This window comes from Homalodisca vitripennis, chromosome X (assembly GCF_021130785.1).
Source record: "Homalodisca vitripennis isolate AUS2020 chromosome X, UT_GWSS_2.1, whole genome shotgun sequence".
NCBI classification, from domain to species: Eukaryota; Metazoa; Arthropoda; class Insecta; order Hemiptera; family Cicadellidae; genus Homalodisca; species Homalodisca vitripennis.
The window spans coordinates 103,409,583-103,435,956 of record NC_060215.1 but is presented as its reverse complement, the minus strand read 5'-3'; the positions used below and the strand labels follow the sequence as shown (position 1 = coordinate 103,435,956).

The 26,374-nt window shown below is 35.1% G+C and overlaps 1 protein-coding gene across 1 annotated transcript in view; it reads left to right on the top strand.

Annotated features, from left to right (window-relative positions):
* Positions 1 to 6,995: 6,995 nt before the first annotated feature.
* The window catches only part of LOC124369763 (uridine phosphorylase 1), a 90,780-nt gene continuing 71,401 nt past the window's right edge, over positions 6,996 to 26,374 (top strand). Inside the window, exon 1 of the mRNA XM_046827844.1 lies at positions 6,996 to 7,259. Within this exon, the coding sequence (XP_046683800.1) occupies positions 7,225 to 7,259 (35 nt within the window). The 5' untranslated portion in view covers positions 6,996 to 7,224. The remainder of the gene's footprint in view (positions 7,260 to 26,374) is intronic.

The following is a 26,374-nucleotide window of genomic DNA, read 5'->3' as shown; positions in this document are numbered from 1 at the left end:
CAGGATGGAATTGATGAAATAGAGGCCAGGATTCTTTAATCGAATCCGTCAGACAATGAGAAGGTGCCTAGATTTGTGCATTTTGAACAACCGAGGTCATTTTGAACATGACCTGTGATATTTACATGTAATGTAAAAGAGAATTAGTCTTGTTGATTTGTTTTATAAAGTTTTTGACAATGTAATAAAGATAAAATGTTCTATATCCAATAAAATATTCATCCAGTTTTAATAAAATGGTAGACCGTTATTTCTGAACCAATTATAACTGAGGTGTCAAAAGCTTCATAACTTAACAAGCTGTTTTTTTGTGTTTCTTATAATTTGTTTCGTATTTACTGTGGTTTTCTTAGGTAAGTTTAGCATCATAATGTTTAAATTGCCGCATATTTAAAATTAGTAAGGATTTTACTCATATTTTGCAAAGGGTTACATATAACATAACAGATGGTCATGCAAAATTACAATTATATGGCTTTAGAGAAAAATAAACAGACATACCAACCGAAAACTCATTTTAGGACATGTGTTTACAGTAACTCTTTTCTTTGTTTTACTATGACCATTTCATACACAAGTTTTTAACGTAAGTTTGCACATATCGTAGGTAGGAATACTGTGTTCCTGGTTCACTTTTGGAGCCAACAGCAAATCAATGTAAATTACTGTAAATTCTGTTAAAAAACCATGAATAATCCAACATCTGTTAACACATTCACTACTACCTGTAAAAAAAACATCTTACATCATACCCGTGCTGAAAATTTTTGTATAAAATAAATCTTACCTTTATGCTGTAATTAGTCGTCTGCGATGGATAAAAGCAGCTTCCAATGTTGTATTTTGACTTTTGGGGCAGTTCAAAATGGGGGCACTGTGGAGTGCCCCCAGCACCGTGCACCTTTCACCATTTGTTGGCACTGCGGAGTGCCTCGCGCACTTCATCCACCAGCTAAATATTTCTTGTCCCCGATGAAGAAGGGCCCTTTGCTGCAATATTATAGTCACTTATCACTAAACGTAGGTAATAACACCACAGTACGTCCACAACCACGCGAACACAACGCGACATGTGCAGTATGGTACTCATGAGTGCCGTGCCGCACCATGTGAACCAGACCGTCCACAGAGTCACCACAGATGTTCTAAACATGCACACAATACTACAACCGCCTTAACGGACTATCAAAGCGATACTGACAATCCCAGATTAGTTCGGTCGCGTGGCACTTTTGAGGCCCGGCAGCACTGTACAGGCTTGCAGCGCGGGCACTCACGTGTTAACCACACTTTAGGATCCGATTAAAAGGATAACTGATGATACTAACACTTATTGTACTTCTATGTACACTTTAAAACATTCTGCAAGAATGTAAACTTATACTAACCGAACAATCGTAAGAAATCATCTTTACTATCTAAAATTGATAGATATGACTTGAACCTTTTATTTAGCATGTATCCATTTAGATGCACCATCCTGACTGTATCTTTGCTCTGTAGTGTGATACACTTACTATATACTTCGAATAAAAGACCTTATAAGAGTAATGAATGTTTAGAGATATAACTGAAATGAAATGAAATCTCTATTTTTAGTTAAATACTTTATATAGTATGTAGCATAAACATATTACAGGAGTTCTAAGATTACTAAAGTCTGTAACCTAAGATTACAGAGAACCTGTGTGTGGAGGTATACATGAAACTTCAAACTAAATAGAAGATCTAGAAGGACCCAGGGCGGTTAATAAGCTTCTTTTATTTATACAGAAGAGATAATATAACCAAACACAATAAACTATTAAAAGAATAACTTATGATATTAACACTCAATGGGTTCATTGTGCCCATTGCTTCCTACTATGTACACTTTAAAACATTCTGCAGGAAGTTATACAATGTACAATAGTACATTTTAACCTTATACAAACCGAACAATCGTAAAATACATTAATATTATAATGAAAAACAAGGTAAGTTATAAGAATTTTAAAGCCCGATTTTCTTTATCGACAATATAATCATCCCTTGGTACCTGGGACTATGTGGTTCCTGGCTCACTTTTAGGAGCCGACAGTAAATCAATGTATATTACTGTAAATTCTATTTAAATAAACCATAAATAATCCAACAGCAAAACTGTTAACCACACTTTAGAAGCCGACACAATATCAATGTAAAATACTCTTTAATGGTCATAAATAATCCAATAGAAAATCTCTTGTTCAAAACTGTAAGTTGCTTAATTTTTATAAGGAAAACCTTTTAAAAGTCTAAAAAATAATTTGTTAAAAAATAATCGAATAATATGTCAAACAAAAACTGATAATTCTCGTAAAACCAATGAAAAGTCTGTTAGAGCAAAGAAAAGTTTTACAAGAAAATCACAAAAATCTCTCAAAACCAATGAAAAATAGTAGAAATTTGAGAAATATTATCACTTCTATGATGTTACCCTCCAGTTTTTTAAAATTTTTATTATTTCGCCACTTTCCCCCCAAATTTTGAAACACTGTGCTTTGATATACGATAAAAATGTGTTAAAACACCCAGTTATTGTGAAATTATTTTTATTTTTTGTGAGTTATTAATAGTTGAAAATAAAATGTCCCTTCTGCAAAAAAGGAATTTCAAGAAAAAATTATGAAAGAAAAAACAAAGGAATTTAAGAAAATGAACTGAATAATTTACGAAAATGGACTGAAGAAAACCAAATTAACGATATATGGTGTTGAAAAATTATGTGAATTAATGAAACGTTTTATGGAGAATAAGAGAAATCTTGAACTATTTAATGATGAAAAACTCGATCAATCGCTGATAAATTCCATCACAAATGTTGGTAAAACGAGATATGAAACGTTCGAAAAAGTAGGCGAAACTCTAAAAGAAAGTCCTGCAGGAAATATAATTAAAGTTTTATACTCTATGCACGGTCAATTTAAGCAATACATTTTAACAAATTCTTGCGAACATTTTATGTTTATTTATAAATATTACTATGTAAAGAGATTAGAACTAAAAACCTTGATTGAAAAAATCTTAGAAATAGTAAGAAATATCGTTCACTAGAATGTGAATTATATTTGACGTGAATTATATTAAGATGGAAAGAACTTTAGTGAATGACGAAATACAATTTTATAAAATTATCCAGTGTATTTTACTACAAAGTCAGATATTTAACGTAAACGATTTAGCACCAAAAATACAATAAACTATCGAGAACAGACAATTATTCTGAATGCTGGATCTGGATGGACATTAAAACTCTGCAAACAACTAATTTTGAGCCCTAACAAACATGAAGTTGTGAATGCTGGATCGTATATTGATTTGCGAAAGAAAATAAAGTCAAAAGAGCTTATGTAAACATAAGCAATGAGGAAGATTTCTGCTTTTTTTACTCAGATGCGCTATTGAAAAATCCGAAAAATGCTGACAGTTATAAAAAATTAGAAACATTTGTAAATTACGAGATATTTTCTGGATTTGACTATCCAATGGCATTTAAGGATGTAAAACTTTTTGAGAACAAAGTTTTGATACAAATAACAAATATTCTAAAATATCCATAGTATGATGTAAAATCCAATATTGTTCCTCTGCAAATGTCAGAAATATATGATGGAGAATATTGATATATTGTAAGTAATAAAAGAAGAAACATCTCATTATGTTTTGATAACCAATTTGAATAGGCTTGTTTCTTCTCAATTATCTAAACATAAAGAGAAAAATTGCTTTGTCGGAGATGTTTGAGCCATTTTTACAAATCTGTATATTTAACAGATCATTTGGAAATTTACAAGCAATATGAGGTATGTAAATCAATTATGCCATACTCAGGTGAGACAACAAAATTTACCAATTACCAAAAGAAATTTCCTCATCCGTATATGATTTATATGGATTTTGAAAGCATTTTAGAGAAAATTTCGATTTGTAAAAATAGTCCTCAAAATTCGTCAGCAACTAAGATTCATAAGCACATTTCCTATGGTTTTGCTCTATATATGTTGTCTAATGCTACGAGACGCATGTACAAACCGATATGTTATGGAGCTAAAAATGAAGAATATTTACCTAATGTAACAGCAAAATTGTTTAAAGAGGTCAATAAATGATCGAAATACATAGCTGAAAAATATAATTCCCAGAACAAAAAAAAAAACATCTGAAATTGACCGTAGAAGAAGAAATTTTGTATAGAAATTCAAAATTCGTGTTACAATTGATACACGAATACAAAATTAATTTTATGATTCATTCGTGGAGGCATTTCTCAATGAATTAAGAGATACGCTAAAACAAATAATAAATATTTGAACAATTTCGCCTATACGAAACCTGAACATTATATACTTCATGACGATGCGAATAATCTGTATGGCTGGGCGCTGTCACAGAATGTACCGTATAGTGTAATAAAGCAAATAGATCCCGAAACTTCTACAATATCCTGAAAATTTACATGAAAGACATAGAGATTTGCCTCTTCCTCCATTACACTTTAACAAGAAACTTTGCAGAAATAAACAAAACAGAATATGTCTTTCATTCGAGAAATTTGGAATACTTCCTAGAACAAGGAATGGTATTAAAACATGTCAATCGAGTGATCGGTTTAACCAGAAGCCTTTTATGAAAGAATACATTGACTTAAAAAAAAAATGAGAACAAAGCAACAAAGCAACTTCGAAAAATATTTTTATAAGCTAATGAATAACTCAGTATTTAGTGAATTGGTGGAAAATGTTAGAAATAGATGTGATATCAAACTAGGAAATGAAGAATTTTAAAATGAAAAGTTAAAGGAATCGAACTTCAACTGCTTCAAAATTTTTTCTGGTAATTATATAGCGAGCCAAATGTACAAGCAAAATGTAAAATTTAATAAATCGATCTACATAGGATTTTCAGTTCTGGACCTTTAAAAATTGTTAAAGTAAGAGTTTTATTACGATAAACTAAACAAATATGATCCAGATTTGAGCCTATGTTACAGGGGTACAGACAGTTATTTCTTTGAAATGTCAAAAAACCTTACAAAATTAAGAGTGTTAAAGAAAATTTTGCCGAGTTTGATACAAGTGATGATCCGAAAAATCACGAATTTTTCAGGACTGAAAATTAGAAAAATATAGGTAAAATCGAAAACGATCTAAATGGTGAGGTATTAGAAGAATTTTGCAGTTTGCGAATGAAACTGTACTCGTATGAATATCTTGATAAAAATGCTGTAAAATGTAAAGGGATTAAGAGAAGTTTTGTAAAAAATGTATACAAATTTGAACCTGCGAATGTTCTCAAAATCAATTCCCAAACATAATCTATATCACTACAACATATTCATATTGCATTATCTTTTGTACAGGCTGATGTTTTAAAAAGATTTTATTGAGTTTTTAATATCATTCAAACTCCAAATTCTGCCCACGGAGATATGGTCAATAACCCCCTCCCCCTATATCATCAATATGAAAACGCCTTTATAAAAAGTATTGTTGATTTTATTGTTGTCTTTTACTAATGCAAAGTCCCTATGTCATGTAAGCTGTGGCTGAACGCGAAGGAATGCCTGTTTACTGAAAACAATGAAACAATTGTAAATGCTTGTAAGGTTATCTATTTACTGTGTAAATAATACTATATAAAATACACTTTACGTAGTATAACTTGTCAACATAGTTGAGAACATTTTCACAAATTTAGAAATGATCTTTTTTTAAACCTAAAAAATCTCCATCTCCCCCCCCCCCAGATTAATGACTAAAACGCCAATTGTCCTTTAGGAGGAACAGGCTTGCCACAATGATGAGGTGCGAAGCCCACGACGTGTCAAGTGTAATGGCTACAATATGCCAGTGGTGGTACTTCCAGGAAGTGCCATATTTAGGAAGTAACTATTTCTAGTATAAAAATATTTAATTTTCATAGTGTATTTTAATTTTAATACGATGTGTTTGTATGTGCAACAGGGAACACTTCTTTAGCATCGTTTAGAATACCTACCTTGATTGTTATGGCGTCAGGCTTAAGGGTAGTAATTCACCACATAGAAACGGTCAAGTCTACACGACCCCAATTGCAGAGTAGTCTACAACGTTGGGCTATAGAACTATGCTAGAGCTAGCGCAGGTTCAAATCCTGTATGTGACCATTGTCATTTTATCAGTATTGTTTATTTCGTTCCGTACCTACACTCCTCCTTATTGTGTTTGGTAAGATCCTCGCACAGTCCAGTAGCACATGAGGACGGCCAGGAGAAGGCTATAAAGAGAATCGACCTCTCCTTAAAAAAAAGAAAAAGTAGTTAAACTATAGCCTCCAATTTCTAAGGGGTGCTTATTCAGCACGTGGACATTGAATAAGCACTCTTGCGGTCATGTCAAATTACACAGATGAGGAAGTGTATTTTTTCTACGTCGATTACACAGTCTAGATTTACACCATACAACTAGTCTCAAGAGATTGGCCCCACACTAATGAGGAAGTGTATGTTTTCTACATCTATTACACAGTCTAGATTTACACCATACAACTATTCTCAAGAGATTGGCCCCACACTAATCCCAGATATCAGAAATGATTAAGTAAGTTTTATAAATGTCTTTAAAATGTGTCAGAGATATCTGCTATATTTTGTGCTATTTGTAATCGAACTGGCTACACATTTCCGAGGCCTGAGGCAGAGTAAAAGACTGTATGTTGGTTTTGAAAACTGTGTCCATAATTTCAGGTCTCCGGGTGTTCCTGACTCGCACACTCTCAGCCCTCTCGATGATCAAACCTTTCAGGACGATTTTTATATGCTACTGTTTACGTTTATATTTTTCGCGGTAACGGAAAAAAATTGTTTCCACGTCACATAATGGCCACGAGAGGGAAGAAGTCGGTGCGCGGCGCGGCGCAGAGCGGCTGGGGGCGCATGCGCGTCATTCTCCACAATCGACTTTGACCCACTACCACCCCGTCCGTATTGACTCCTGTGGTTGTGGCGTTTCCGGTGGTAATTTTCTTAGTGGGAAAAATATTTTGTGTAGCGAGTGATGAGGACGAGTCAGTGAAACACAATCCGACGCAGTCCTCCAGAGCTCACGTCGTTGTAGAGTAAAGTGTACTTACTTACAGGCGTACTTCGATGTGCCCTCAGTGAAAAAGGGCGTGTATTAAAGTTTGCGAGTAATTTCTACAGTTTAGGTTCTCTTGAATTTTATAATGGCATCGCCAAACGGAGATGAGGAACTGGACGAGTAAGTACACCGAATTAAAATTTAAAGCTGCTACTGTATTAATTAATGTATTATATATGTATAAATTCATTAAACTAGTAATAATCAAGGAAAACGTTTAATAACTATGATTTTGTATTAAGTTTTGCTTACATTAATATATTTGAAAGCAACAATGTAATACAAAGATAATCTTCAAGTTTCAAGTAAATAAAACCCCTTATATTGTGGTTACTCAGCTCACAGTTTCCATACATATGTAAATTTTAACAAACACAGTTAATTGTAACCATGTAAACTTTAAAGAAATTATAAAAGTGTACCCAATCTTAAAATTTATATAGTAAACCGTTTTAAAATGTAACTTTTTTAAACATTCAAACACAACCTTCACAAGCCTTCACTTTAACTTAAAAAGTAATTGTAGTTAATACTTAATGAAATGTTAGTGATATGAAATTTGAGATTGAATGCTTATTTCGTAGTGATATTTTAACTAAAAATAGTTAGGTAATAGTAAAATTTTTAAGATTATTTTTTATTGAATTACTAGTTCTCACACATAACACATTGTTGCGTTATGCTTTTATATTTTTGGTGGTCTCAATTTTATTTTTCTGCAGCATAGTAGTCAAATTGATATCAGAGTTTTAAAAAATCTAAGCATGAAATCAATATACCACATGACGTTATTTCTAATTTCCATTAAATAATAACGCTGTCCAAACTGGGTAAAGCTACTTCGTTAAACCGGCTTTGATAAAGGTTTTCAACTAATATTTTTCAATAAATATATTTCCAAACTCTGCTTTACTTTTAGTTTTATGTCTTATGTGAAATTGAACAAAAATGTCTATATATCTTGTACGTCAAAGAAGTTCAACCAAGTAGAAAGGTACTTGACTAGTGTAAGTTCTATACTTCACATGATCTAAATGGGCTTCATTCAAGTAAGCAACTGTATTCAAGTAAGTTGTTTAATACAAGTGGCAGCTAACATACATAGTGATGTAGCAATCATCAAATTTAAACATAACATCCACAATCAATGCTCAACTTTCAATAAAATAATTTTTCTGTACTTCTAATTTAATATTATTTTGAAATGCCTCAACAAGAGTCAAGTAACTTGAATCAAGTAAAGTCAAACCAAGTGATTTGGTAAATGTGTGACCCACATAACGAAGTCTTGACGTTTTTATTAAGGTTAATATTTTGTTTAAGCACTCTATCATTTAAAATTCTGGAAATTATAAGAGGAACAATTATTACAACATGAGTATTTAACAGATCTTACAGAAATTAATTAATTTTCAAATTAAAGGTACTACTTAACGCCAGTGGCGTAATACATACCCCCGCAACCCCCGCAATGCGGGGGGGCGCGGCGTGTCAAGGGGCGCCACACGAAGGAATGAAAAAAAAATAAAAAAAATTATACCGATTTTACCAAATTTCTTAAGGTTGAATATCACTATTTTCATTGTAATTCCTTATAATTTTTTTTTGTATAAATGAGCTAGCGAGGAATATCGTAGGCCTATTATCATTTCTTGTTTTAGTTAAACGCCTTCAAAAACTAAAGCAGGCAAACTATTTGCTGAACCGCCACGGAAGTGTATTTTAAGGCGCTTTAGGACCGTGTGTGAGCGTGGGGGTGTGCGTGCGTGTACTGCCTTGTTTCATGTTGCGACTTGAATACTCCCCTCCCTCCCTCCACACTACCAAGTACCAATTATTGTTAGGTAGTTCCTTCACAGTATACTGTGGTTCCTTGTCACTCAGTCATATATCATTACTCGTTACGTTTACTGCATTTTCGAAAGTTGTGATTTATTCAGTAGCCTACAACTGTGGGTGGCGGTGAAAAGTGTTTGCAAACTACACCTCTTACAGGAAACTTTATATTATGGGACGATGTACTAGAAAACTAAATCAATAATTAAACAAAAATGTCTAAAAAACCTAGTGGTGCAGAATACCGAAAGCGGAAGAAGGAGGAGGAAGAAAAAGCAAAAAAACACCAAAAAAATTGATCTATTTTTTAAATCTGACATATCTCTTAGTAAAAACAATGACAGTGTAAGGAAACAAATAACTTCCGGTTTAATTTGTGAGTGTAGTGAAATAAGTTCTGACCTACCTACCATCGAGACAGAAAATGGAACATCTACTCAGACCCCACCTGAATTCTCAAATAACGAACCAGACGTGAGTCTAGACGTTAAGATAAATAATGATAGCTGTAGCTGTACCGTAGACATTGACATTGATAAAAACTGTGTTTTGCATATTGATACTAATGAAATCAGTCAACAACGTGGTGTTTTTAAAACTGACATTGGGCTCTTACACTAATGACGGAGTATCCCTCTTAAAAGAAGAAGATAAAACTTTCATTTTGAATTCTGAACCATGTAGGCCCACAGGGCCTTTTCCTAAAGACTCGACAAACAATAGATCTTTTAGCAGTGATTTTTATTACAAAATTGCCAAAACGGGCCAAAAACTAGAACGGTTTTGGCTTTGTTATTCACCTTTATTAAATGGCGTATACTGTGAACCTTGTTGGTTGTTCGCTGACAGAACTGACCCTAAATTTAAAGATGCTTGGTGTAAAGGTCTAATAAATGATTGGGCAAGGTTTAAGCAAAAAAATTAAAGAACATGAAACATCTCGTATACACTTAAATTCATGTTTAGCATATAGTACCGTAAAAAATAGCCAAGATGCAAAATCACTTATTCAAAAGTATGAAACCTGAGTATTGTGAGATTCTCAAAAGACTTTTAGATGTAGTAATAACTATGGCTACTTGTAACTTAGCGTTCAGAGGGCATCGGAATGAAAATATTGAAACAGTGGACACTACTTCTGGAAACTTTTTTTGAATATTATAGATTTGTTGTCACGATACGATCCTCTTCTAAAAAGTCCACTTAGAAAACGATCAAAGCAAAGTTAAGTATTTGTCTCCCAAAAATCCAAAAATGAAATGATCATGTTTGCGTCACAGCATGTTCTGGATGAAGTTGTAAGTGAAATCCAAGCAGCTCCTTTCTTCTCTCTGGTATTAGACACCACTCAAGACGTCTCAAAAACTGATCAACTATCGATAGTAATACGACATGTGGCAGTCCAAAACTACGAAAAACTTGAAATTAAAGAATCATTCTTAGGGTTCATAGCTCTTACAGGCCAAAATTCGGAAAAAATTACTAACGAGGTTTTGTAATTTTTTGGAAGAAGAAAACAACATTAAAATTGAAAAGTGTAGAGGCCAGGGTTTATGACGGGGCAGCCGTAATGAGTGGAAACTATTCTGGAAATCCAATCTAGAATAAAGCAAAAGTCGCCAAATGCAGAGTACGTGCATTGTGCCTCGCATAATTTAAATTTGGTACTCAATGACTCAGTTACTGACATAACAGAAATGATTTTATTTTACGATTTGGTCAATCAAATTTACGTGTTTTCGGCGAAAGCCTGCCAAGATGGCAAGCTTTGAGAGAGAAATCTATGGAGCAAAGGGGGTCTATACTTAGCAAGACACTCAAAAGATTGTGTCCGACCCGTTGGTCATCTAGGTACGATTGTTTCTGGCCATAAAGTGTAAACTTTGTTTCTGTCTTAAGCTGTTTGACGAATATTATTCTGACTTCTAAAAAGAATAAAAGAGTTTTAAGAGGCAACTGGACTCAAAAAACAAATGACGTGTTTTCAATTTGTATTGATGCTTACTTTCCAAAGTAAGGTTTTAGAGAGAATTAATATTACATCTAAAACACTACAAAAAGAGGATGTATCAATTGACGAAGCTACAGCCCTTCTTGGAAAAGAGTATGACTGAACTAAAGAGAGCAAGAAATGAGTTTGAAGGTGTTGTTTAAAGAAGCTGAAACGCTAGCCAGGGGGATGGAATATTGAGTCTTCTCTGCCGACTAAACGATGTAAAAAAGTAAAAAACTTTTTTTGACGAACTGACCAACGATGTTGAATTTTCTAATCCATTGCAAGAATTCAAAGTAAAAGTATTTTACAGGAGCTTGGATATAGTTATTGCTCAAATCTCCAGACGTTTTTGAGAGCATGGTCAGGATTAACGATCAGTTTCATCTTTTTAACTCCAAAGTACCTCACAGAGAAAAGTGATGATGAACTAATTTTTTCAGCCAGGAAGTTTTGTGAGAAGTATGAGGAAGATGTTTCACACGGGTTGGAGACACAAATAGTGTGTTTCAGAAACATTGTTTCGGATGAAATAAAAACAAGAGGATTGAAAAAAGTTAAGGATTTAGCCTCATATTTAATGATAGAAAACGTGACTTTGTCAAGCAGCCTTCCTGATGTCTGCACAGCGATGATGATGTTCTTGACTCTCCCAGTTACGTCAGCGTCAGCGGAAAGGTTCGTAATCACCAAAAATATCATAAAAACCCGTACTAACTAAAATTAATTTTTGTGTTAAGAAGAGTTATTATACCCTTTAATTATATACTTGTATTATAACCTGAAAATGGCATATATGTTAACAACATAGTTTTTTTTAATCTTATATAAATTTTCCAGGTCATTTTCTAAAACTCAAGCTCATCAAAGAGATTATTTGAGAAACACTATGACCAATACCGGCTGAGCGCTTTGGAGGCTGAGCATAAAACATGAACGGGCTCGTAGGATCAACTTGAAGATGTTAGCTGAAAAATATTTCAGTTTTAAGAAGAGGAGAGGGTTTAAATAATATGGAAATAATTAACATGTCTACAATTTTTTCTATTTTTTATTTTAATGTTTGAGATAGTTTCATTAATAAATAATTATGATGAATAATTCATTTTAAAGTTTTCTTTTCCTTTTTGATCTTTTTACAAAATGTATAAAAAAATAAACATTGCACAGCACGGGGACTATCAACTATTTACACAAATTTAAAGCCACTCTTAAAAAGTAAAGGTTTGTTTTCTATTACAATTTACCGTAAGTAGAGTGAACATCATGAGAATAAAGGTAGACCAGGGAAGTAGGCTATAATTATAACGATGCGTGTAGGTCAGTAGGAGGAAGGGGGGGGGGGGGTGAGGGGGGTGTTAGGAGCCGACAGGAGGGGCGCATTTCAGTACGCTGCGGGGGGCGCGACTCTGTCTAGTTACGCCACTGCTTAACGCTGATGTTTACCGTTCACATATTTACTACCTGAACTTCTCGCTCTATAGGTGGGACTCCGAGTCCTAATTTTTGTGCCTCAATGTATAGCACTGTACGTGATATATCTTCTGAAACTTGTAGGCTACAATCAAAGGTAAAACTAAATATTATTTGATAAAAAAATATCATTTGATATTGAATATATTAGATATCATCATACGTCGATCTACGTCAAAACTAGCGCGGCTTAGGACTAATTTATTTCTTAGGGGAAATAATTCGTCTATAGATTTCACGAAAAAGTAGATTGTGTGTTAATACTCGTACAATTCATATTGGCTTTCATCTACTAACTATATCTTATACAATTATGCACCTTCAATTTTGGAGATGAAATTACTACGCGGTCTTAGAATTGCAGTTGGTATGTTGAAGGCTCAAGAAAAGTCATTACATACTAGAACAATTCAAAATGTGTTCAAAACTTTTACATCGTAAACATTGTATTTAGTTATTTCATTTTGCTAATCTACATGTTCATTAACTATTGAGTTTTAGGACGTAACATCGTTTGGATCCAAATAGTGTCATTTGTGTCATATCAAATGAAGTAAAACTTAAACCTAATTACATTGCAAATCAGTAACATGATATCAAAATTTATTTAATGATAATTCAAAACAACATATACAACAATAACTGATTTTGTAAATATTATCATATAGCTGACACAAATGTCCTCGCATCCATAAAATATACCACAAACTATAAGTAGAAAATTGTTTGACGGTAGCAATTACAAAAACAAAATAATCTTTAATTTCTGAAGCCAACTTTCTACTCCATCAAGGATGTGAAATTTGTTTCCAGTTGGAGTATTTTTAACAAGACATTGGGGTCCACCCTTTAATATAACTGAAGACAATAACAATAGTACAAACCTATTGTGATCATTTCACGAGTAGTTTTGGACATCTCAAGAATAACTTAACGGCATCTTTTAATCAAGCCCAAACAAAATATGTTGAAAATTAAAATATAATTTTTTACAGTTATTTTCAACGAAGATGGCTGGGGAGAATGACTGTGTTTCTTGTATGGTAAATAATTTCCTTGACAAATATTTTAATAAAAGCCTGTAAATTTCTTACGTTTTACTTCACTTAAAACAAACTAAATTTCATTTCAGTCATAAATAATTCTATGCAGCTATAACTACATACTGTACACACTGTTAAAAGTTTACATTTTTTATCTTCAGCAGTTTTTATTTGGGCCTGGTTATGAAATTGCCTAAAATCCTAATTTTAATGCCTGTGATTCCTTCTTTCGACTCCAGGAAGTCTTTTTAAAATATGTATGTAATTTTCAAATTTTAAAAGATGATGACAACTTAAACCTGAAAGCATTGTAGTTAGGTATCTTTATAACATCATTTCTCAGAATCTATGCCTTGTTGTGTTACCAAAACTTTATGTACAGAGCACTAGATAAAGTATGGCAATGGGGGATGCTTGAAATTCTGCTAAGTACAGTATTCTGTTTCCTATCCTGTCTGACAAAGTTAAGGTGAACAAGGGTTATATTTCCAATTTTCATCTCAGAAAAACATGGAGTATTCCCCAGGTTTATGCTTCTGGGAATAGTTTTATCTCAGTAAAGACTTCAAGGTCAGCTCAACAACAGGTTGAGTGAGGACATTCCCTTGTATCTTCACCAAACAACAGAGGCTTCTTTTAAATTACAAAAATGCTTGAAAATGTTGCTCTCCTTTCCCGTTTATAAGGTTTACTGTTTCAGTTGCTAGCATTCAAGTTAAAACAAGATGGCATTCTGAGCTGTGGGTGCTGCGCGGTCGAATAGTTATTCTACCCAAACCACGTGTGGGTATGGGGTGAATAACAAGTATGAATACGGCATATCCACTACCCTTATAACCACCAAAAGGGATGAATATTCCCATACCTTCACATGTTTCAAGAGCTCACCAGCAACTTTAGTCACCGGTCTCCCAAATTTTAATTATTAGTTATATGCTGTTGTAAAGTTAATGTTTACGGTAGAATTTAATACTCTGAATTACACGTATTTCACGTGTTTATAATTGTTGAATCCTTGTACTAAATTATGTATGTTTCACTTCAGTATTAGGTTCGGAACAGTTACTAGTACTATGTTGACACCATAGCATAAATTATATAAAATTTCCCTCAAAATTGCTTATCGCTGTGAATTGATGAATCATAATGCGATTATATTAATATGGGAATTGAAGGCAAGGCATTACAGCTCCAAGCTACGAATTCGAGTTATTCAGGCTGAATCGTTCTGTATTATATTAATACAATATGTCTCTTCATACAACAACATGCACACATACTAGTATGGATCCACTTACGACCGACTGCTCCACAGTCTGTGTAGTTGCTTTAAAAAACGTTGCGTACAGTCTTCCATATGTGTTACATCGATTATGAACAACCGAGTAACAAACCATGCTGCATTAAATGTATGATCACTGAAAGATCATACACGTTGTACCATGCCTTTGGCAGAGAGACGCAAAGATGGGATTCCTCTTTACGATATACCACCTCTGTCGACATGATATATTATGCAGGGTTAGTAGATTTGGCATAATTCCACAAGGGCACAATTCTTCTCTAAAGTCAAACTCTCGGCATGATGATTTAATTTATACAAGTTTAGTAGATATGACAGAATTCCACAAGGGGAGATCCCTCTCTACAGCAAAACTCTTGGCATGATGATTTAATTTATACAGATTTAGTAGATATGACAGAATTCCACAAGGGGAGATTCCTTTCTACAGCAAAACCCTCGGCATGATGATTTAGTTTATACAGGTTTAGTAGATATGACAGAATTCCACAAGGGGAGATTCCTCTCTACAGTCAAACTCTCGGCATGATGATTTAATTTATACAGGTTTAGTAGATATGACAGAATTCCACAATGGGAGATTCCTTTCTACAGCAAATCTCTCGGCATGATGATTTAATTTATACAGGTTTAGTAGATATGACATAATTCCACAAGGGGAGATTCCTCTCTACAGTCAAACTCTCGGCATGATGATTTAATTTATACAGGTTTACTCGATATGACAGAATTCCACAAGGGGAGATTCCTTTCTACAGCAAAACTCTCGGCATGATGATTTAATTTATACAGGTTTAGTAGATATGACAGAATTCCACAAGGGGAGATTCCTCTCTACAGCAAAACTCTTGGTATGATGATTTAATTTATACAGTTTTAGTAGATATGACAGAATTCCACAATGGGAGATTCCTTTCTACAGCAAAACTCTCGGCATGATGATTTAATTTATACAGGTTTAGTAGATATGACAGAATTCCACAAGGGGAGATTCCTCTCTACAGCAAAACTCTCGTCATGATGATTTAATTTATACAGGTTTAGTAGATATGACATAATTCCACAAGGGGAGATTCCTCTCTACAGTCAAACTCTCGGCATGATGGTTTAATTTATACAGGTTTAGTAGATATGACAGAATTCCACAAGGGGAGATTCCTTTCTACGGCAAAACTCTCGGCATGATGATTTAATTTATACAGGTTTAGTAGATATGACAGAATTCCAGAGGGGACATTCCTCTCTACAGCAAAACTCTTGGCATGATGATTTAATTTATACAGTTTTAGTAGATATGACAGAATTCCACAAGGGGAGATTCCTTTCTACGGCAAAACTCTCGTCATAATGATTTAATTTATACAGGTTTAGTAGATATGACAGAATTCCACAAGGGGAGATTCCTCTCTATAGCAAAACTCTTGGCATGATGATTTAATTTATACAGGTTTAGTAGATATGACAGAATTCCACAAGGGGAGATTCCTCTCTACAGCAAAACTCTCGGCATGATGATTTAATTTATACAGGTTTAGTAGATATGACATAATTCCACAAGGGGAGATTCCTCTCTACAGTCACACTCTCGGCATGATGGTTTAATTTATACAGGTTTAGTAGATATGACAGAATTCCACAAGGGGAGATTCCTTTCTACGGCAAAACTCTCGGCATGATGATTTAATTTATACAGGTTTAGTAGATATGACAGAATTCCAGAGGGGACATTCCTCTCTACAGCAAAACTCTTGGCATGATAATTTAATTTATACAGTTTTAGTAGATATGACAGAATTCCACAATGGGAGATTCCTCTCTACAGTCAAACTCTCGGCATGATGATTTAATTTATACAAGTTTAGTAGATATGACAGAATTCCACAAGGGGAGATCCCTCTCTACAGCAAAACTCTTGGCATGATGATTTAATTTATACAGATTTAGTAGATATGACAGAATTCCACAAGGGGAGATTCCTTTCTACAGCAAAAACCCTCGGCATGATGATTTAGTTTATACAGGTTTAGTAGATATGACAGAATTCCACAAGGGGAGATTCCTCTCTACAGTCAAACTCTCGGCATGATGATTTAATTTATACAGGTTTAGTAGATATGACAGAATTCCACAATGGGAGATTCCTTTCTACAGCAAATCTCTCGGCATGATGATTTAATTTATACAGGTTTAGTAGATATGACATAATTCCACAAGGGGAGATTCCTCTCTACAGTCAAACTCTCGGCATGATGATTTAATTTATACAGGTTTACTCGATATGACAGAATTCCACAAGGGGAGATTCCTTTCTACAGCAAAACTCTCGGCATGATGATTTAATTTATACAGGTTTAGTAGATATGACAGAATTCCACAAGGGGAGATTCCTCTCTACAGCAAAACTCTTGGTATGATGATTTAATTTATACAGTTTTAGTAGATATGACAGAATTCCACAATGGGAGATTCCTTTCTACAGCAAAACTCTCGGCATGATGATTTAATTTATACAGGTTTAGTAGATATGACAGAATTCCACAAGGGGAGATTCCTCTCTACAGCAAAACTCTCGTCATGATGATTTAATTTATACAGGTTTAGTAGATATGACATAATTCCACAAGGGGAGATTCCTCTCTACAGTCAAACTCTCGGCATGATGGTTTAATTTATACAGGTTTAGTAGATATGACAGAATTCCACAAGGGGAGATTCCTTTCTACGGCAAAAACTCTCGGCATGATGATTTAATTTATACAGGTTTAGTAGATATGACAGAATTCCAGAGGGGACATTCCTCTCTACAGCAAAACTCTTGGCATGATGATTTAATTTATACAGTTTTAGTAGATATGACAGAATTCCACAAGGGGAGATTCCTTTCTACGGCAAAACTCTCGTCATAATGATTTAATTTATACAGGTTTAGTAGATATGACAGAATTCCACAAGGGGAGATTCCTCTCTATAGCAAAACTCTTGGCATGATGATTTAATTTATACAGGTTTAGTAGATATGACAGAATTCCACAAGGGGAGATTCCTCTCTACAGCAAAACTCTCGGCATGATGATTTAATTTATACAGGTTTAGTAGATATGACATAATTCCACAAGGGGAGATTCCTCTCTACAGTCACACTCTCGGCATGATGGTTTAATTTATACAGGTTTAGTAGATATGACAGAATTCCACAAGGGGAGATTCCTTTCTACGGCAAAACTCTCGGCATGATGATTTAATTTATACAGGTTTAGTAGATATGACAGAATTCCAGAGGGGACATTCCTCTCTACAGCAAAACTCTTGGCATGATAATTTAATTTATACAGTTTTAGTAGATATGACAGAATTCCACAATGGGAGATTCCTCTCTACAGTCAAACTCTCGGCATGATGATTTAATTTATACAGGTTTACTCGATATGACAGAATTCCACAAGGGGAGATTCCTTTCTACAGCAAAACTCTCGGCATGATGATTTAATTTATACAGGTTTAGTAGATATGACAGAATTCCACAAGGGGAGATTCCTTTCTACAGCAAAACTCTCGGCATGATGATTTAATTTATACAGGTTTAGTAGATATGACAGAATTCCACAAGGGGAGATTCCTCTCTACAGTCAAACTCTCGGCATGATGATTTAATTTATACAGGTTTACTCGATATGACAGAATTCCACAATGGGAGATTCCTTTCTACAGCAAATCTCTCGGCATGATGATTTAATTTATACAGGTTTAGTAGATATGACATAATTCCACAAGGGGAGATTCCTCTCTACAGTCAAACTCTGGGCACGATGATTTAATTTATACAGATTTACTCGATATGACAGAATTCCACAAGGGGAGATACCTTTCTACAGCAAAACTCTCGGCATGATGATTTAATTTATACAGGTTTAGTAGATATGACAGAATTCCACAAGGGGAGATTCCTCTCTACAGCAAAACTCTCGGCATGATGATTTAATTTATACAGGTTTAGTAGATATGACATAATTCCACAAGGGGAGATTCCTCTCTACAGTGAAACTCTCGGCATGATGGTTTAATTTATACAGGTTTAGTAAATATCACAGAATTCCACAAGGGGAGATTCCTTTCTACGGCAAAACTCTCGGCATGATGATTTAATTTATACAGGTTTAGTAGATATGACAGAATTCCAGAGGGGACATTCCTCTCTACAGCAAAACTCTCGGCATGATGATTTAATTTATACAGGTTTAGTAGATATGACAGAATTCCACAATGGGAGATTCCTTTCTACAGCAAATCTCTCGGCATGATGATTTAATTTATACAGGTTTAGTAGATATGACATAATTCCACAAGGGGAGATTCCTCTCTACAGTCAAACTCTCGGCATGATGATTTAATTTATACAGGTTTACTCGATATGACAGAATTCCACAAGGGGAGATTCCTTTCTACAGCAAAACTCTCGGCATGATGATTTAATTTATACAGGTTTAGTAGATATGACAGAATTCCACAAGGGGAGATTCCTCTCTACAGCAAAACTCTTGGTATGATGATTTAATTTATACAGTTTTAGTAGATATGACAGAATTCCACAATGGGAGATTCCTTTCTACAGCAAAACTCTCGGCATGATGATTTAATTTATACAGGTTTAGTAGATATGACAGAATTCCACAAGGGGACATTCCTCTCTACAGCAAAACTCTTGGCATGATGATTTAATTTATACAGTTTTAGTAGATATGACAGAATTCCACAATGGGAGATTCCTCTCTACAGTCAAACTCTCGGCATGATGGTTTAAGTTATATAGGTTTAGTAGATATGACAGAATTCCACAAGGGGAGATTCCTTTCTACGGCAAAACTCTCGTCATAATGATTTAATTTATACAGGTTTAGTAGATATGACAGAATTCCACAAGGGGAGATTCCTCTCTACAGTCAAACTCTCGGCATGATGGTTTAAGTTATATAGGTTTAGTAGATATGACAGAATTCCACAAGGGGAGATTCCTTTCTACGGCAAAACTCTCGTCATAATGATTTAATTTATACAGGTTTAGTAGATATGACAGAATTCCACAAGGGGAGATTCCTCTCTATAGCAAAACTCTTGGCATGATGATTTAATTTATACAGGTTTAGTAGATATGACAGAATTCCACAATGGGAGATTCCTCTCTACAGCAAAAATCTCGGCATGATGGTTTAATTTATACAGGTTTAGTAGATATGACAGAATTGCACAATGGGAGGATATTCCTCTTTACAGTCAAACTCTCGGCATGATTGTTTAATTTATATAGGTTTAGTAGATCTGACTGATTTTTACAAAGGGAAGAATTCTTACTACTTCCAGTTACATTGCCTTTCGACGCAAATACAGTATTTCTCCTAAAAAGGTCAGCAGTATCTTATATTTCCAATGTTTATACTCAATCTGATAATTGCAGAAAGAGATCTGTAGTGTTGTATTTTAAGCCATTCGTACAAAAACTTACTTAAAAAGACATATGGGCTGATTATAAATACATTATCATAAATAATCAGTAATAATTTTAAAATATATTTTTTAACTTCGAAATGGCTCTTACTCAAAGAAAAAATGCCCATACTGACAGTAAATATAAATGAACCTATATTATAAGATATCGATTTCTATCCCATTTCTAACTGTTGTTCGCAATACGAATAAAATAGGTTATATTGTTTTATTGTAAAGTGTTATGTAAGTAATTTGCATGTAAAATGCTATGTTAACTATTCAATACCTATGAATTGTTTCCCTCAGGTTCCTATTGTACATTGAAATATTCTTTGAACTCCGTTATTTTAGTATCGTTTACGCTGCTGATATCGGGGAAAATGTGAAACTAATCCCTTTTGATGTTTAAGCTTTTTTCCAGTAATACTGTCATAAGCCTATATAGGATAGAATCCGGGACTGACGGACAGATGGAGTGACACACGTGTAATGTTATGCGTAGAGTTTTGAGTCAAGTGACCCAAGTCAAGGCGTTAATTACAGTAGCAGTCATTCCTTTGATGTAGTGCGAGTGCCGACGGACCCGTCGTCGCAAAGTGGTCTAGAGGACGATAAAAACTTATTTTTTATCTTAGTCAGTATAATTTCTTACTAGAGTGCCGGCTTAGCTATAAAGGTAAAATATTAAATTTGAATTAACTACTGCTAATTCCTTGCTAAATTTATATACTAGACTACAACTTATTTCTGGAACGGATTAAAATGCTCAAATTATGTTTTCGGTTTTATAATACCACTTGTAACCTCTAAATGGGAACAAATATCGACATATCGATGGGGAAATATCGACAACGAAACTATACCGAATAAATCCATCCTAAATGGCAATTGTTTTGTTTTTCAAAGAGACTTAGGAGTCAGAGATCTATTATAAACACCATAATACAAATACTTATTATGTAATGTTGAACATAAAACAAAATGGGGTAGTTCATCTCGGCTCAAAACTGCACCAAGTTCTATTTGATGGTACATTGAACTTATCAATGCTTTAAGATAATTTCTGATCCATCTTTAATGACCGGACTGGAAACCGCCCATCGTGGAAAATATATCTTAAAAATAATTATTTATAGATGAAATTAACCGCATTATAAATATAATATCTCAAGTGAACCAAAAAGTAACTTTTTTAACGCATTGGTATATAATTTAGAATGCATGATAGTTGTGTAACAATAATATTGTACACTATAGTTAAAGTAGTATTGACATATAATATTGTGTACTATATAACTATAACTAGATTAGTTAGTACTGGTATATAACACAGTTTCGGCACAGAGGAACACAGTAGTGTTGTGACTTGCATTATCAGACATTAAGACCCTTGGAAGCCAAAATGTTACTTGCTAGCTGTAATACATGACCAGTCTATATTTCTGGAAGGTTTGTTTGACTTGATTAGAAAAAAATGTTAATTTTTAAATATATAGTAAAGTTTCTAATTATACACTTTAATTATTTTTATACTAAACGAACCCTAGATATTGCCTGCCTCACCCAATTATATCCAAATCAATTATTAATTTATCAAGTAACATCTTAAGTAAAAATTGTCCATAGTTATATTATCTGTTATGATAGTACGGAAATTATATGTAAATTTATGTAGGCAATGTGGATTTGTTCTTCTTACTGGATTACTTTACGCAAATTTATTGATAAAGGAATATTTACTTTCTACTGGTAAGTGTGTGCCTTCTCACAATATGGTTTCAGCGAAAGTTAAAAGCACTGACTTTGCAGAAGTATCAAATTTCATCTCGAGAACAGGGTATTCACAGGAATGTGATAAACGCTCGATCATAGATAGGCTTTCTTGGTATCGTTAGGGTTATCTCATCATGCTTATCATATAGCACCCGTTAAGAAATCATTAAAACGTTTTGAACAACTCATAGATTTATTGTAGACATTTTCAGCCTCGAAGTATCATAATGTTGAGGGTCAGTAGACGCAAAGATTCTATAGATGATTAGAGCATCTATAACTCCACTTATACCCAAACAAAAGTTAAGAGCAAAATTATTTATTAATATCAGATAAACTTATGAAATATTGAAACACGTTAAATAATCTGAATTTGAAAACACGATACATTTAAATCATATAAAATATGCTAATTGTCACCCGAACACCTTACAACTTTAATAAGCCTAGAAACCAAACGAAAGCAACGTTACGAGCTTCTAATTATACACTTTCATTATTTTTATACTAAACGAACCCTAGATATTGTCTGCCTCACCCAACTATATCCAAATCAATTATTAATTTATCAAGTAACATCTTGAGTAAAAATTGTCCATAGTTATATTATTAACTATGTTACTTAAGTGTTAGTCATTGCGGTTTGAAGATGACAGTCACAACGTATTTAATATACACGCGACACGACACTCGTAACTACAATGAACCTAAAAATCAAATGAAAGCAAGGTTATGAGCATTTAGTCATTGCGGTTTGAAGATGACAGTCACAACGTATTTAATATACACGCGACACGACACTCGTAACTACAATGAACCTAAAAATCAAATGAAAGCAAGGTTATGAGCATTTAGTCATTGCGGTTTGAAGATGACAGTCACAACGTATTTAATATACACGCGACACGACACTCGTAACTACAATGAACCTAAAAATCAAATGAAAGCAAGGTTATGAGCATTTAGTCATTGCGGTTTGAAGATGACAGTCACAACGTATTTAATATACACGCGACACGACACTCGTAACTACAATGAACCTAGAAATCAAATGAAAGCAAGGTTATGAGCATTTAGTCATTGCGGTTTGAAGATGACAGTCACAACGTATTTAATATACGCGACACGACACTCGTAACTACAATGAACCTAGAAATCAAACGAAAGCGAATTTTATCTTGTACAAAGATAATTTATTTTTGGTTTTTCTGCTGACCGTGTTGTCAAGTTGTTTTGAGTGATTGATATTTGTAGAATGCTCGTGGAATGATCACTGAAGCAATTTTAGTATTCTTGTGCACTAGTAAGCAGTTACTAATTTATTACATGCTAATATTTAATTGCCTTTTATTAAAAAGCATAGCACTTCTCCATTTAACAAAGCACAGCAAAGTAGTTACCATTTAAAATACTGTACCAAATGTTTATAACATTCATATTAACTCGTTTTAACAGTATTTAAAATAATAAGCTGTTTTCTGTTCATATTTTTTTTGAACGAGTACAGTATTAGCAAATAGTGACTGCGGGTAGGCAAGGGTACACGTAGTTTTACACCAACACACACGAATGCAGGGGATTAGGACCGGTCACTTTTCTTATTTATCCTAATGCACATCCCCAATCAAACCCAGATTTTTGTTATTTGTATTTTTATCCTAAAGTGACTAGTGTATAGTATATAGATTGTAAACATCATAACAAGAAATTACACAAAACAACGCACAATACACTGAAATTGTTACAAAGTAATGCTTATTCTTAATCGCTGCATAACCAAACTCGGAAAACAGCAGGTACAGGGCTGGCCCACTGCGCTCGTGAGTGTGGTGCTACGTGCGTGCGTGGCAACTTCTTGGCCCTTCAGCGGCATTCCTTATTGTTTATACTGTCATGATGTTAATCCAAATTTAATCTGCTCATAACATTTAATCTGCACTTAGCCTATTTGACTAACCTAGACGTATGGGGCTGTAACTTGTTAAAATGGACCAAACCGAGAAGTTTTTTTTAATTACGCGAGTCCAATACTGGCCTCCAAAAACCATTGTTCAATAAATGAAATGAAATACCGTAAACCGGGGTTACTTGAGCCCTGGGGGGTTACTTGGTTCCAAACCGAAAAAAAGTATTTGGGGTCGCTTGGGGTCTATAATTTTGATCGGACGATTGTGGTTCGCTGATTTTCCAACAGGTAGCAGCACTAGCAACTACAAACGCCGCTCCAGCGTTTGAGCGCTGTCTTGCTCAACTCTGACTCCCATAACCAGGGACTGGTCACCACCGCAGTCTCCCTGGATGTCAGCAAGGCCTTCGACCGCGTCTGGCATCAAGGGTTCCTGTACAAGTTGGCCCACAGTCCACTTCCTCGCAGTTTGTTCCGACTTCTCCAGTCTTACCTGGCAGACAGAACTTTCTCTGTCTCAGTGGAACAGGCCGCGTCGTCCTCTCGGCCCATCACCGCGGGCGTGCCACAGGGATCTGTACTGGGTCCAGTGCTGTACCTGTGGTACACTAATGACATCCCAGTCATTCCCAGGATGTCTCTCGCCCTCTACGCTGACGACGCACTGTTCTACAGTAAGTCGGCCACCATCCGCCAATCATGTGCCTACATGAGAAGGCAAATGGAACATCTTGACCCCTGGCTGAGGAAGTGGAAGGTCAGGATCAACACTCAGAAGACCGAGGCTATCTGCTTCACCAAACACCCGCAGTATCCGGCCCAGCGCGAGAAGATTCACCTGCAGGGGGACCAACTAAGGTGGACCAAGTCCATTAAATACTTGGGAGTCGTTCTCAACATAACTTTAACGACTGGACCTGCCGCCAAAGGGAGGATCCGCCTTGGAATGGCCGCCCGTCAAGGGCTGTCGGCCCTACTGAGACCTCACTCCGGACTTCCCATCAACACGAAGCTGCTGCTCTACAAAACGATAGTCCGCCCCATCGTGACATACGCGGCTCCAGCCTGGTATCCACACACCTCCAAGACGACCAGGAAGGCACTAGAAGCCTTCCAGAACAGGACACTCCGCCAACTGACGAACACACCATGGTTCGTCAGAAACACGGTCGTCCTACGGTCTGCAGGACTACCCAGCCTGCATGACTTCATCACTGGCCAGGCGAGAGCCATATATGCAGCAGCAGCCGAATCCAAGTGGAATCACATCCGTGAGTGGGCAACCAGGGAAGCCGTCCATCCGTGGAAAATCCCACAACTAAAAGTAATATTAGACGACCCACCCTAGAAGACTAAATAAACTACACTATAACGACTCTCCACTTAACTCCACTACCTAAGCTACTACACCACTTTTCTCCTACCTAAATATGAAAACCACACACCCAACAATTCCCCACGACCCAACGCAAAAATAGCTGCTCTTGGGGCTGGACGTACTGACGACCAGTAGCCATTCTGCTTGTTGCAGAGAAGCTACCACAGAAGGGACAAGAGTCCCGGCCTACCCGCTGCCTGCCTACCTGCCTTGCTCAACTCCCTTGTTCTAGGTTGAGGTTATGTTGCTTTTTTGTCATAACACGTGTTTTTGTGCTCCTAGAACTTCTGTTCCCACAGCCTAGATAACTTCCCTCTGGTAACAGGTAAGATTTAATTTGGGATCTATATAGTTCTGATGCTAATGATATTAGTTTTAAGTTAGTATACAATCGTTATATATGTGCTTAGTTTTGGTCGGAATAAATAGTGTGCTGATAACCGGATTATGGGGTTACTTGAACCCAGCCCAAATGTGGGTCCAAGTAGCCCCATACTATATTACTAAACAAATGTAATAATTAGATATGCCGAAAATAAGTTATAATTCAGCCACTATTTATGTACATTTATTTGCAGGATTGGACAGCACAATGAACCGAAATTACAAACGGCTTCCTGGAAGCAGGAAGTATGCAGATTTTTCTTCTGAAAAATTAGAAGAGTGCCTTAATGCCATAAGATCTGGGGAAATGACCCAGCGAAACGCAGAAGCCTTCTATGGCATAAGTAGATCTACTATTAAAAGGAGACTAAAAAATACTGGTATCGATGTAGTGAAGAGACCTGGACATCCGAACGTTTTTACTAATCAAGAAGAGATAGCTTTTTCCACTCATTTGATGAAAGTATGTGACTTCGGGTTTCCTGTAGATGAGCTAGATTTCCGATTCTTAATAAAGTCCTATCTTGATAAGCAAGGGAAACAAATCAAATGTTTCCAAAACAATATGCCTGGACGTGATTGGGTTAAATCATTTTTGAAAAGGCAAACTGATTTATCTTTAAGATTTGCCAACAACATAAAAAGGTCACGAGCAGCAATAGATG